Here is a 15,331-nt window from a genome sequence, read left to right as displayed (position 1 = left end):
CTAAATTCAACAATCTGTAAGTAGTTCTTCACTGAAGGGTTTTTCTATTTATCTGCAGTACTTTAATCTTTTGACTGAGATTTTTCAGAATATAGTTTAGGACAGCTCTAATTCAATGGTTTTCGAAGTGTGATTGCCCAGACGGGAGCATCAGCATGATCTAGGAATTTGTTAGGAATGCAAATTCTTGGGCTCCACCCCAGGGGACTTGAATCAGAAACTCCAGGAGGTAGGTCCCAGCAATCTGTTTTATCAAGCCCTCCCGGGGATTCTGATGCCTGGCAAAGGTTGAAAACTACTGTTTAAATTCATGTTTACTTTGTAGATGAGAAAACTAAGGGCCAGATATAAATGATTTAACTAGCACATATAGCTAATAAGTGCTGTGAATGGGTTTATCAATACATTTTGAGGGCAAACTGCTGATATATAAAATTAACAATTTAATTCATAAAAAAGCTTATCATAATATGAAACCTTTTCTTAGTTCCAATTTCCCTTTAATATGTAACTTTGGTAAGTCTTAGAAGTAATTATCCTATTCTAAATCATCTCAGAAGCCCCAAGTCTTACTTTATCAGCATGCCTTGCTTCAATCATGTATGTGTGGTGTGCATATGCATATAAAATGTTTTTCAGGGGCACCTGGGTGGCTCAGTGGGTTAAAGCCTCTGCCTTCGGCTCAGGTCATGATCTCAGGGTCCTGAGATCGAGCCCCGCATCGGGCTCTCTGCTCGGTGGGGAGCCTGCTTCCCCTTTCTGTCTCAGCCTGTCTCTCTGCCTACTTGTGATCTCTGTCTGTCAAATAAATAAATAAAATTTAAAAAAATGTTTTTCAAAGCTCCTATGGTTAAGAAATATAAAGTTTTGAATTTGCAGTCGGGAATTTTACAGAACTTTTTCTAGGCCATATTTTATCTTTCCAATTTTCAAAGCTATTCTTAAGATAAAGTGGGGGTACGCCCCCCCCCACAAAAAAAACTTTTAAATTAAAAGTTTATGGGTAATACATATTTTATATTTATTTCCTCTTTGTTACTCTTTTTTTTTTTTTTAAAGATTTTATTTATTTATTTGATAGACAGAGATCACAAGTAGAGAGGCAGGCAGAGAGAGAGAGGAGGAAGCAGGCTCCCCGCCGAGCAGAGAGCCCGATGCGGGGCTTGATCTCAGGACCCTGGGATCATGACCTGAGCCGAAGGCAGAGGCTTAACCCACTGAGCCACCCAGGTGCCCCCCTCTTTGTTACTCTTTATTGAACTATTCTAACATAAAATCTACAGATCTAAGCATTCAGTTCAATGAACTTTGAGAACTGTACACATCCATATAGCCATCACTCAAAACAATACATAGAACGTTTTCATCACCCCAGAAAATTCCTTTGTGTTCCTCTGCAATCAATTCTTACACTATCTCATCTTTCATAACCACTTTCTGTACTTCTGTCACCGTGGATTCAATTTTTCTTGTTGTTAAACATAAATTAGAAGGAATCACCCAGAATGTACTGACGTGTACAGCTTGTTTCACTTAACATGCTTTTGGGATTCATTTATGTTGTGGGTGTCAGTTTTGTTTGTTTTTTTGTTTTTCTTTACTGCCAATTAGTATTGTACAAATGTATCAAAATGTGTTTATTTTACCTATTTCTTAGTAACAATTTTTATCTTATCACAAAAGCAATTCATGCTTAATATAGAAAATTATAGAACATAAATGAAGGAAGAAGAAAATAAGTATTCATAATTCCACTCTCCAGACATAATCACTATTTACTAACTTGTATATCCCCTTTGAATCTATTTATATAAGTTGTCCACATATATAACACATGTAGTTATCATATATATTAAAATTTCCATTTTAGGTTCAAATGTTACCACTTAGACTCTGATTAGTGTGTTAAATTGGCACAAGTCTTAGCTTTTGTTTTTTTTTTAAGAGTTTATTTATTTGACAGAGATCACAAGTAGGCAGAGAGGCAGGCAGAGAGAGAGGAAAGGAAGCAGGCTCCCTGCTGAGCAGAGAGCCCGATGTGGGGCTTGATCCCAGGACCCTGAGATCATGACCCGAGCCGGAGGCAGAGGCCTTAACCCACTGAGCCACCCAGGTGCCCCACAAGTCTTAGTTTTAATTCTTGAATATTTTCTAATTTTAAAAAAAAATTTAAGATACATGAATACACATTTATTTCCAAAAATTCAGATGACACATAGTATATAAAAAAAGGTAAATGTTTCTATTCAACCCCCAATTTTACTCCCCTCCCCATACGTAGCCAGTATTAACTAAATACAAAATCTTGACCAAGGTGATATTGATAAGGACCATGAAGTTCTGAATTCATTATCACCTGATTTTTCTAAGGTGTTTTTTTTTTTTCAAAAGTTTTATTTATTTATTTTAGGGAGAGAGAGTGTGTGTAAGAGCAGGGGAGGGGGCAGAGGGAGAGAGAAGGGGGGGGGAAGCAGGCTCCCCACTGAGCAGGGAACCAAGTATGGCTCAATCTCAGGACCCTGAGATCATGACCTGAGCCGGTCAGATACTTAACCGACTGAGCCATTCAGGCGTCCCTATAAGTTTTATTTTTTAATTTTTATGTTCCAGTTTTGTTATCTATACACCAGTGATCTTTTAGTTGGGATGACAGTTAGTTGGAATGAAATTCTATAATACCAAATAATCGTATTAGGACCAGTTCTAGTACTATAATAGTTTACTATCCACTTCAAAATAATGTTTTTTAAATATATTTCCTAGGAGTGAATAGAGTGCTATCTCCAAATTTTCTTTGATTTTTGAGTGATTTATTCCTATCAGTTGTTGGAAGCCCAGATATGTGTAGTTCTCTCTGTATATTGATCTTTACTTATATCTAGCAAACCTATTCTTCAATGATAAACTACCTTTTCTCCATTTATACTGATTTGCACTTCTACACCAAGCTACCTATATACTGTCATTAAAGTTTAGAGACTATTAATTAGATGCAAAATCTTAAAAGGAATAGAGAATACTACAAAGTATTATTTAATTTAATTATTTAATTAAAATGCTGAAAAGCATTTTGTTTCATTAGCCTTTTCCCCAGCAAGAAAATGTGGCTTGCATTGATAGTAGAGGATGAGGACTTGATTAATGTCTTAATTTGCACTTTTCTGGACCTTTGAGTTCTTTTAGCTCTTTATACTAAACTTTATACTATACTTCAGACAGGGTACAGCAGGGTATAGTCCTGACAGGCAGTCTGTTAGTAGGTGAGTCCAGAAACTCCTTGCCTCTCTATAGATCACTACAGATTTCAAAGATGATTGTTTACTTTCTTTTGACTTTGAAGTTCATATACCTAGAGGCAGGCAAAAATGGAGCTGTAATGAGTTTTACTTGGAAGTCTCTTTTACATTCTTGGTTTTACTGCCAGAACATGCATATTTAGGTGAAATAACATAGGCAAAGTTCTGTAGCCTCCCAAACCCAAAGATCAAAGGACTGTTCTTCTCTCACATTGGAGCTACCAAGATTTTGTTTTGGTGATTAAATAAGAGAACAATACAATCTTAAGTGTGTAAAGCTCCATAAAGTTTTAATATTATCTGGGGCACTTGGGTGGCTCAGTGGGTTAAGCCTCTGCCTTCCACTCAGGTCGTGATCTCCGGGTCCTGCGATAGAGCCCTGTGTCCAGCTCTCCGCTTGGCGGGGAGACTGCTTCTCTCTCTCTGCCTGCTTGTGATCTCTCTGTGTCAAATAAATAAAATCTTAAAAAAAAAAAAAGTTTTAATATTATCTTAAAATATTCCCATTATAATATTGAAATAACAGTATAAGCTATTATTCAGTGAGCCAAACACTGTTAAAACACTTCTAAATCATTTAATTCTCCCTAGGAATTTTTTGGTTTATTCTGAGTTCTTATTGAAGGCATTTTAATGTCTTCCTGCTTAGAGGAGTATGGGCTCTGTCCTAGAGGTGAGGTTCAGATACTTAAGACTGTTACTGGCCTTAACCTTTCCCAAGGACAAGCCAGTAAAATTTAACATTTTTGTAACCAGGAAATGTCCTGCTCTGGGGGACTCCAGGTATTGCTGGGCTGTTTTCCTTCCTGTCCCATGTCTGCATGCCACTCAAGCCAAGAAGGGAATTCTTTATTATAAATGGAAGTTGACACCTGGATTCCTCCTACTCAGAGCTCCTGCTTCCCCAGTTTGTGTGCATTCCAAGTTCTATACCTAGCGGCAGGGTGACAACTGTATATTGTTGAATAAGACAGGGTACTAACTGAAGTCACTGAAATGTCCAGCCCTAGTTCTGCAGATATTAGTATCCCGACCTTCTGCTCTTGCTCAAAGAAGCTAGGTCTTTTGTTCTAAAGTTTGTGTACTCTCCCACTCCCAAAATAGGGACTGCAGTCCACCTGAACCTGAAAGAGAATTTGGTGATGGTAATCTACTCTCAGGTGTTTACATTCTTGAAAAAGCCCATTTTCTCTTATTTTAAAAATATTGGTTAACTTGTGGCAACCACGTGGTATTTGCTGTACTCTTTCTCAGGTGACTGGTTTGTGTCCTCTCTTGATGATTTCTTTTATTAAAAAAAGGGCAAATCGTGCAGCAATTGCTAAACGCACGCCCACCCCAACACTGCAAGGAAGAGAAAAACTTGTCCTCTAGATACTCCCAGTTGTCGAGGGAGAGGTTTGAAGCACCCTTCTAAAACCCGCCGTACTACCACCTCTGATTTATCAACCCTGCTTACCCGCCCGCAGCTACAGCCCCACGACCTTTTAATCCCGGCACCGGCCTGGGTAGGGAGAAGAGGTTGGGGCTGCAGGCGGGAGGGAGGCGGCGCGCAGCGGTACCTAGTGGCGCTGCCAAGCGGCTCCATCCAGAGTACGTGGCACTACCATGGAGAGAGGGGGAGGGGATTCAACTTTCTCCTCCCCACGCAGATCCTTGGGTCATCCCGTTAGGGCGGGCGGGAGGAACCACGAGGGAACTGGTGCGTTCGTTGGGCGAAATCTTAGTAGATGAAAGCAGTCTGGCAGTGGCCAGCGCTCGTCTTGCTGTCCACCGGTACCCACACGGGGCCGGTTCTCGAGTCCACCGCCAGGAGCGGCGACTCGTTTTGGGGCGAGCGGGCGGGCACTGACCGCCGCGCATGCGCAAAGCGGGGAGCGGCCCACCGGACTACAGCTCCCAGAGGAACCCGCCGCTGGCCGCAGACGCCGAGCCGCTGGCGCCATCTTGAAATCTGATCCTCGATCTCCGAGTCTTCGCGTCAGCCGCGGGCTGCTAATAGTGTACCGCGAACCCAGCCTGCTACAAGGGAGGACGTTGGGGACGCGGCGGCTGGCGGGAGAGACAGCTGGAGGGGACATGGCAGGTTGCGAGCTTGGCCTGCGCTGCTGTCACTCAGCGTCCCCCTAAGGCGTTTCTATTCCCGCCCCCTTCCCGAGGGGCGGGGCTGCCCACTCTGGTACCCAGAACCAGCTCGCGGGTGGCGGAGGTGCGCCCCTGCAGAGTGGGGACCCACCGGACTGTGCCATGTTGGCCGGAGGCCTCCGAGGCGGGAGACGGAGCGCAGCCAAGAGCCAGTGACTGAACACCAAGCAGCAGCCGCCTCAGGGAAGCTCGGCAATCGCTAGGGGAGAAGATGAAGGAGATTTGCAGGATCTGTGCCCGGGAGCTGTGTGGAAACCAGCGGCGCTGGATCTTCCACACGGCATCTAAGCTCAACCTCCAGGTTCTGCTTTCGCACGTCCTGGGCAAGGATGTCGCCCGCGATGGCAAAGCCGAATTTGCTTGCAGCAAGTGTGCTTTCATGCTTGATCGGATCTATAGGTTCGATACCGTTATTGCCCGGATCGAAGCTCTTTCTATTGAGCGTTTGCAAAAGCTGCTGCTGGAGAAGGACCGCCTCAAGTTCTGCATTGCTAGCATGTATCGTAAGAATAACGATGACTCTGGCACGGAAACCAAGGCGGGGAATGGGACGGTTGATATTTCCGGCTTACCCGATGTACGATACTCTGCACTGCTCCAGGAAGACTTCGCCTATTCAGGGTTTGAGTGTTGGGTAGAAAATGAGGATCAGATTCAGGAGCTACACAGCTGCCATGCTTCGGAAGGTCCTGGAAACCGACCCAGGAGATGCCGTGGTTGTGCAGCCTTGCGGGTTGCTGATTCGGACTATGAAGCCATTTGTAAGGTGCCTCGAAAGGTGGCCAGAAGTATCTCGTGTGGTCCTTCTTCTAGGTGGTCCACCAGCATTTGCACCGAAGAACCGGCATTGTCTGAGGTCGGGCCACCGGATTTACCAAGTACAAAGGTACCCCCAGATGGAGAAAGCATGGAGGAGGGGACCCCGGGATCCTCTGTGGAATCTTTGGATGCAAGTGTCCAGGCTAGTCCTCCACAACAAAAGGATGAGGAAACGGAGAGAAGTGCAAAGGAACTTGCAAAGTGTGACTGTTGTTCAGATGAACAGGCTCCACAGCCTATGTGTAACCACAAGCTGGAGCTAGCTCTTAATGTGATTAAAGGTCTTGATTATAAGCCTATCCAGAGTCCCCGAGGGAGCAGGCTTCCTATTCCAGTGAAATCCAGCCCACCTGGAAGCAGGCCTGGCCATATCATGACAGATGGAGTTAGTTCCGGTTTCCTTAACCGGTCTTTGAAACCCCTTTACAAGACACCTGTGAGTTATCCCTTGGAGCTTTCAGACCTCCAGGAGCTGTGGGATGATCTCTGTGAAGATTATTTGCCACTTCGGGTCCAGGTATACAAAATGGCTACATAGTGTCTTTCTGATTATAGTTAGCCATGCAGGCTTCACATGATTTCTGTGTAGGTCAAGGTTAAAATTCTACACCTGAGAACAACTAATCGTTGAGCCCCTTTTTCCTGCACCTCTGCTTGTGTCTCATTTTAGTAAACGTGATTCATACTCAAATAACTGACTTTTCACAGCCCTTCTTGTAACATTATCTATTGGCCTTCCTGCTAATTACCAAAATCACAGAATTTTTTAGGCATAAAGAGATTTTTAATTGACCTTTACCCTATTAGAAAACATTTAATCTTGTATTTGGCACTAGAACTCTTTCCTCTTACCTCCTCTTTTGTCCCCCACCTCCTTTTTTTGCTTTGTTTTCATTTTTAGATTTGCAGATGTTTTTTCACATTCCGTGAGGTAGTTCTCTAGTTAGTTCTCCCTATAGCATCATGTGTTTCATCCCAAAGGTGTGTCTCCAAGTGCTTAGGGCATAGGGCAGAGGTTTGGGGAATCAAACCTCTGCCCTGTTTATCAAAGTATTGTACTATCTGGGCAATATTGTAATAAGTCATTTGAGGACTAATGATGACTTGTTCATAAAAGAAACTGGGAATTCAGGTGTCATCATTTTAAACACTAAGACAAAAACTATTCACAGCCAGTTTGCCTACAGAGCTCAGTTAAGAGGATGTTTGATATTAAGAAAGGTTGCCTCTGTTATTGGGTGATAGGAGTTTCATCCATTATACTCTTGAATTTCTTAGTGACTAGAAGATGGCAGTTAATCTTAATTTGAGCTATTCATTTCTGCCCAGTTGATTTCATACCAACCTTTTAAATTCAGCTATATACAGGGACCTGACAGATGCTATTTCGTTTCTGCAGCAACAGTGAGTGCTGAGTTCAATTAACTTTGTGAAACATCTGGCATCTTCTACTTGATACAGATTATTAGAATTTAGCAGAAAGATTGGAGAAATATTTTTAAATTTACATAAAGCTGTCAGAAACACATTTGAAATGTTAAGAAAAAGGAGAAATAACAAAAAGTTTAAAATGTGTTTTCATTTGTATAAAATGTTTAGAAGGCCTAATGCTCCATACTTCTTTTCTTTTGCTTCCTTTTCTTTCAGTGGAGCATCACAGTTGAATTTGTGTCTTATGGTATTTCTGCAACCAGACATAGATGTCACAAATTAAACATGGTGTTTTCATATTAGGATCTATAGATAGTCTGGACAGTGTAGATGGCAGATAAGCCCCCCCCCCGCCCCGCCCCAATATGGACAATATTGTAAAAAGGTAAAGAAAATTAGGAAATTACAGGCAAAACAAGAGTTTGTTTTGTTTTTGTTTTTCTCCACACTTAATTAAAAATACTATCATTTGGTGCCTGGATTCAACAAGTTTGAGCACTGGGAAGGATTTTAAAGACCGTCTCATGCAGGGTTTCAATTTAGAGGTAAGGAAAGCTCATGATTTAAATGACTCAGAAAGAACCAAAGATTCTTAACCATTCTCAGCCAAAACTTTTTTATTCTTTATATGAAATCACATTTCCTGATATATATTGAATTAAATAATACTTATTTTAAAAAAAGAACCTTCTTTCTGTAACCTAAGGATTCCAAGGAGATTCTTTAGGGAATCAGTGAAGAAAATTGCCATCTTAATGAGCACATTTAAACTATAATAACTCTACCTTTAGGTCAAGTCCCTTTGCTTCATTACATTTGGACACTGGAAAAAAATAGACCTTTGGTGTGTGATCTTTCTGCTGTCACTTGGCTTACATTCTTTTTACTGTTTGTAGAGTAATGAAAACAGAGCATTGAGAATATGAATAATGGCATTTAATTGCTATGCCATTTTCTTCAATAATTAAGGATGTGGGGGAGAAATAAATTAAATTGGACTCAGAGTGTTTGGAAATAAAATCTGTATTGGGGGCCCCTGATCTGTTGTTTTACTGGTTGACTTTTAAGCTCCTTAACGCCTGTTGTGCTGTATGTCTGAACCCCAGCCAACTGGGACAAAGACAGACTGGTTTTTGTCTATTTCTCTGAACAAATGTGAAAAGAGTAGAAATAAATGTAAATTAATTTTGGCATTTCTGTTTTTAGTTTATAGAAAGAAAAAAACCATGAAAGAAAAATTTTTTTCTTTAATTAAGTTCTACTACAAATACAAAGAAGCTCCCATCCTAAAGAGGAAGATTGTTCTGGAAGGTCATTTTGATTCCTTTGTTTAATCCTCCACGTACCCATTCTATACACTATTAAATATCATCATCAGAGTTCCTTCTGATTGCTGCGTTTCTTTCTCTTCTTATATTATAGAAAAATAGCAGCAATGTGGTATTCCTGCTTACTAATTTTCTGGAATTATGCAAATTGACTTATTTGCCTTCTGCAGAATTTATGCTTGAAAACCCAAGGTAGTTTAAATATCTAAAGAAAGCTATTGAAGCCTTATTCTAGCTGGTAATTTACTTCTTTATTGTGTGGCCCTGAACTAGAAAAGTGGTGATAGCAGGGGTGTGGTCGATTAGTAAACATCAATTCAGCTCTGGCTCATGTTCAATTTTCTATTCCATCTAAATTCACAGAGCAGATTTTTGCTCTAAGCCTTGCAACACTAGGGTCTGGCCCTGGGTAGCTATGGGAAATTTATTCCTCTCATAGTTTAGCTACTTAATCTAGATAGGTCCTTTGGAAGGTGTAGCCATTAGGTGCCGCTCAAAGATTAGGCCTTTAATTTTATTCTAGTTGATAGCTCTTTTGTATTTCCCGTTTTTAAAACAATAGGATAAAAAAAAAATAAAACAATAGGATAGAAAACCACAGCAGTTCCGGATCTAAGACTTGCTCTTGTGAGGACTAGGAAGTGCCAGGGAAATGCTGTTAATACAGAAGATCTAATTAACTGCCTTTTTAGCCTAAAGGTCTCATCTTATGCAGTATCAGGCCTGGAAGCAATTCTCTTTTCTGATGCTGGAAAGCTTTTTGTCCTAAAAAAGTCAAAGAGAGTCTAATTTAAAATTACATTAGTATTGTAACTTGATTTTAGTAACCTGTAGTCTGGAAATTAGCACTGACTCAGCCAAATTGAGTATTACTGATTTCAGGTTTTATAAAATTGTCTTAGGAATGATTGGTTTATGTACGTGATACTTCTCAAGAATTCACTCTGAGCTATTAACTCAGGGAACTTTGCTAAGTGGTCTTTTGGCAGACTGCTATCTGAAAGGACATTTTTCTGAGATGTTCAATAATAAAGTGTTATAAATAAAGACAGAGCAAACATCTTCCAGCCTTTAGGTCAGTACATCACATTTACCGAATTAGAGGTTTCCTGCGATTATTAATGCCAAGATGGGTTCAGATTAAATCAGATTCACCACCTACTATTCTGTGGCAATTTTTGGCTTTAAAGTTGCTGTTAAAATGTCTTTGTTAAATATCTATCTGGTCTTATTTCTAAAGAACCACTGAAGGATTAGAGCACTATAGACTGGACATTAGGAGACAGGCCCGTTTTTATTGGTTTTTGTTCTTGTTCTCTTATTAAACAGACACTTTTGGTCCCTACAATATTCCAGGCATTATGGTAGGCAATGGGTTTATATGGAGATTGAAAGGTACATTCCCAGCTTTAGTGCATTTGGTTTAACAGGACCCTTTTCCTGATTTCCTGTGTAGTTTGGGACCTTCCTTATTCTCTCTAAGTCTCCGTTTCTTCCAATGTATGACGGGATTATACCAGATGGTTAGTTTATAAAGTTTCCTTCACAGCTCTGAGATTCTTTGATTTAAAGTGAATAGGGGAGCCTGGGTGGCTCAGTAGGTTGGGTGTCTGCCTTCAGCTTAGGTCATGGTCTTAGAGTCCTGGAATTGAACCCTGCATTGGGCTTTCTGCTTGTTGGGGTGTCTGCTTCTCCCTCCCACTCTACCTCTGTGCCCTCTCTCTCTCAAATACATACAGAAATAAAATCTTTAAAAAAATAAAATAAAATGAATAAATAGGACCATCTTCCCTGCCATTTTAAACCTGCAGCTATTTTCTTGAATTCTGCTTGTTATGGTTTAAATTTGGAAAATATTTATAATAGACATCACTGTAAAGGTGTTTTACACTTGAGGAACTGAGAAACGGAGTTTTGCAGAGTGTTTTATTGTTAAATCAAGGATTAAATTATTTATCAGTTAGAATTGTTTTAAATATCTGTTCATACAGTTACCGCTCCCACGGTGTGACATAATTCACAGTGCTTCAGGGCAAGATTCCCTGTTACACCCACAACAACAAATATCCAAATGGGTCTATTTCTCTCCCACTCCATTCCTACCACTATCATCCCAGCCACTATTCTCTTTCACTTACACTACTGAAGCAGTCTCCTGTGTGGTCTCCCTATTCCTACTGGCTTTCCCCAGTCCAATCACCACGGCTATATGACCTTTTTAAAATATAAATACAACTGCATTCCTTTTCTAATTTCAGTGAGAATGAATTCCAGCTTCATTAATCCCACTGTGGAAGCTCTGTTTGGCCTGGCCCCTGGCTTTCTCTCCCCTGTGCTTAATCTGCCTTAGCCCTGGGCTAGCCGGCAAGGTAGCCACCATCCGCACAGGGCTATTGAGCCCTTGAAATGTGGCTAGTTTGAATTGAGATATGCTGTGTATAAAGGACACCATGAGTTTCAGAGATTGAGTATGAAAGAAAGTAAAATACTTTGTTGGTTATTTTTATATTGACTACCTGTCTGTGACAATTCTTTGGATATAATATATTGGCTCAGATAAAATATTTTATTGAAATTGAGTTCATCTATTTATTTTTTACTTTAGTCAATGAAGTTACTACAAAATTTTAAAAAATTACATACGTGGCTCACATTGTATTTCTATGGGAAAGTGCTACTCTAACCACATAGACCTTTCTGTCCCAGGCTCATAGCCACTGTAAACCTTTTTCATTAGCTGTTCCTTCTGCCTAGATTGTTCTGCAGGATTGGCTTTCTTTCCTGCAGGTCTCCATTTAACCAGTTTAAAGTAATTAACTGGTCAACCAACTTAGAGTAACTTTACTACGCTATAATGCTTCTCAGTTTTACAACATAGGGCGTGTCACTATCTGGTATTTTATGTATTTCCTTATTCCTTTATTATATTGTTCCTCACTCCCAGTTCCCACAGTGCTTTGCATATTATGATACTTAACAGATGTTTTAAAAAATTGATAAATAGCATTGGAAGAATAAAAAACTTTTTTTTTTTTCCTGAAATCTGCACTTTCAGTTAGTTGCTGAAAGGAAGGGATTTAAGGTAAGCTCTAACCCCACTGTCTAGAAGGTGGTGTTAAGGGTTTGGAAGCGTGAAGGAAAGGGAAAATGAACAGTAGTTGCCCTTTTCTTCTTCCTAATGGATTTAAATTTTTCCTAACTGGAGTAGGTGTCAGGGGTGAGTAGGAAGGGTCAAAGAGAAAGAAGATGGATTTTCATGCCACAGTGAATTCCTATAGTTTTATTTTAGTACGCTTAGCTCATAATGAATAATAGGTTCAGTTCATTAGGTTTATCTTAGCCTGATTCATTGTTACGTTATGTAAACAATACGTGTTTTTTTTCTCCTGAATCTTTTTGATGAATTGATATTCCTGTGAAACATACCTCTTTCCCAGACCATCATGGATTTTGAAATTTGTTTTTAATTTATTTTTACTTTTTATTTCAAAATCAGTTTTAATTTGTAGAGAGGTCATGAGAGAAATACAAAGAACTCCCACATTCACATATTGCTAACATTTATCCAGATTCACCAGTTACAAATATTTTGCTACATTTGCTGTTCCACTCCCACTGTCCTATAGACACATTATTTTCTTTACTCCTAGACCATCTGCAGATATTAATGAGTCTTTATACTACATAAGCATATATTTCCTAAAAACAAGAATATCTCTTATATAACTACAATATAATTACCAAATTTAGGAAATATAGTATTGATAAAATATTATAATGCATAGTCCATATTCAAAATCTGCCCATTTTCTAATAATGTGAACAGGCATAGTTGAACTATACTTTTTCTAGCTCTTAGGGATCATAGAGATTTAATTATTGAATTCCCTGATTAGAAATAGCATAAAGTGTGTATTTGGTTATCTAAAGCATTTTCTTTTTTCAATCCTCTCTTCTCTTTAAACTCTGAATTATTTGCTTAGGACTGTCTTTAGGAATTCGTACTGATAAGCCATGCAACAACTTTGGTTTTCTAAGTCTCTGCCAAAAGATGCCAGAGACATTTGAAGATAAAATTTATTGTTGGCTACATTTAACTCAACTTACTTGTCTTGCTGCTTCTTCCTAGCCCGTGACTGAAGAGTTACTCAAACAACAAAAGCTGAATTCAGATGAGACCAATATAACTCAGCAGTCTGTATCTGATTCCCACTTGGCAGAACTCCAGGAAAAAATCCAGCAAACAGAGGCTACCAACAAGGTATGATCAGTCCAGGCTCTTGGAGATGACAGGGCTTCCTGAGGATGTGACTGGCTCTAGCTGAGGCTCTTAACCTCTCTGAGTGGGACTTGGGAGGTGGGTATTGTGTATTCCCGTTGCTCTGAGGAATACTTTCGATTAAAAGTGTAGTTCTTTTTTTTTTTTTTTTTTTTTTAAGATTTTATTTATTTGTGACAGAGATAGCGAGAGAGGGAACACATTCACAGGGGAACCGGAGAGAGAGAAGCAGGCTCCCCGCTGAACAGGGAGCCCGATGAGGGACTTGGATCCTAGGATTCTGGGATCATGACCTGAGCTGAAGGCAGATGCTTAACGTCTGAGCCACTCATGTGTCGCTAAAAGTGTAGTTCTTTCCTTTAGCTCTCATCAAGATTTTAGCCTGCTCTGCACAGATCAGAATTTCTGGTGCCTTTTAGATCTGTAATTAAAACTTGAATGTAGTCTTTAACTGTATAAGGCACCTAGACAGGAGGTTTATGCTTTTGATTTTAGCTTAACTTCTTACCCCTTAGAGCCCAAGGAGGCATTTGCTTAGAAGAAAATTTTATCAGTGCCTACAATTTGAATGCTGAGCTTCTGGTCTGTTGTACCCTTGTAGTGTTCCATCCTGTCCTAGAGAGCAGAGCTCCTTGGGCTTTGTTTAAAGGACCCATGGTGAGGGATCCTTTTAACAAAGGGTTAAGGGTTAAGCGTCCAGCTCTTGATTTCAGCTGAGGTCATGATCTCAGGGTCATGAGATCGAGCCCCGTGATGGGCTCTGTGCTGGGCAGTAGCCTGCTTAAGATTCTCTCCCTGCCCCTACTTCCCCACGCCCTCTCTCCCTGCCCCTACTTCCCCCCACACTCTCTCTCTTTCTCAAAAAAAAAAAAAAAAAAAAGAGAGAGAAAGAAAGAATCCACAGTGACTCGTGTGGACAAGTGTATAGCTGCCCATTATAGAGAAATCTCAATACATGAGAATTGAAGCAATTGAATATTGAAGGAAGTATTTCATTTTCCTTCTACTTTGCCTTAATGGATGATTTAAGGTTTAATGGTTAGTACATGTGGGGAAGCCTAGACTTGAGGAAAGACTTTCTGGTTGCATTTGAAGTTAAAAGAAGTTGACCTAACAAACTTTTTCTTTGCTGAAATCAGATTCTTCAAGAGAAACTGAATGAAATGAGCTGTGAACTCAAGTCTGCTCAGGAGTCATCTCAGAAGCAGGATGGTACAATTCAAAGCCTCAAGGAAACTCTGAAAAGCCGGGAAAATGAGGTAAATATTGGGCAATCAGGGATCTGTGAGGAAATTATTTGTTCCATCAAAGTAGGTAATGTGTATTTTGTAGAAACAGATCATCAGACTAAGAGATGTGAGCCTAGAAAAACCATAGTGTAATCTAAATTGGTATTTCTAAAATCTGTACAGGTGAGATCATGGAATTTATTTTTAGTTTACTAATATGGCTGGTACTCCCTGTCTCATCTTCAGACTGAGGAGTTGTACCAGGTGATTGAAGGTCAAAACGACACGATGGCAAAGCTTCGAGAAATGCTGCACCAAAGCCAACTTGGACAACTTCATGTACGTGAGGGTCACATAGGACGGGAGGCAAGACTGCAGTTGAGAAAGTGCCGTGTTCGGTCACTGTTTTGGTTTGGTTGATCTTCTCAGCGGCTTGGTGCTTGCCCTCCTTGTGAGGATGATTTTTCTTCTTTTTTCAGAACTCAGAGGGTACTTCCCCAGCCCAGCAACAGGTAGCTCTGCTTGATCTTCAGAGTGCTTTATTCTATAGCCAGCTGGAAATACAGAAACTCCAGAGGGCAGTGCGTCAAAAAGAACGCCAACTGGCTGATGCCAAACGATGTGTGCAATTTATAGAGGCCGCCGCCCATGAAAGAGAACAGCAGAAAGAGGCATCTTGGAAACATAACCAGGTAAATTGGCAGTCATTTTGTGGTCCGAGATGCTGACTTTGCCCTGATAATAACTTCTTATCAGGATGGTTTGTGTTGAATCCTTTGTTGAGTCACTGGCTTAATCGAAGAA

General features: G+C 40.3%; 1 protein-coding gene across 17 annotated transcripts in view; it reads left to right on the top strand.

Annotated features, from left to right (window-relative positions):
* PDE4DIP (phosphodiesterase 4D interacting protein) overlaps positions 1–15,331 on the top strand; it is a 217,960-nt gene that overhangs the window by 130,581 nt on the left and 72,048 nt on the right. For 8 of the 17 annotated variants that reach the window (XR_007127077.1, XR_007127078.1, XM_047728737.1 and 5 more), the window contains exons 1-5: positions 5,295–6,777; positions 13,149–13,280; positions 14,438–14,557; positions 14,774–14,866; positions 15,007–15,219. Coding sequence is in view for 15 of the 17 variants with exons in the window: in XM_047728737.1 (XP_047584693.1) it covers positions 5,653–6,777; positions 13,149–13,280; positions 14,438–14,557; positions 14,774–14,866; positions 15,007–15,219 (1,683 nt within the window). In the remaining 2 variants the exon portion in view is untranslated. Of the gene's footprint in view, positions 1–5,284; positions 6,778–13,148; positions 13,281–14,437; positions 14,558–14,773; positions 14,867–15,006; positions 15,220–15,331 lie in introns of those variants that run through there. The other 9 variants (XM_047728748.1, XM_047728742.1, XM_047728746.1 and 6 more) reach the window with 4 other exon arrangements.

This window comes from Lutra lutra, chromosome 4, assembly GCF_902655055.1.
Source record: "Lutra lutra chromosome 4, mLutLut1.2, whole genome shotgun sequence".
In the NCBI taxonomy this organism is placed as follows: Eukaryota; Metazoa; Chordata; class Mammalia; order Carnivora; family Mustelidae; genus Lutra; species Lutra lutra.
The sequence above is the reverse complement of the archived record's forward strand: the minus strand, read 5'-3'. Positions and strand labels throughout refer to the sequence as shown.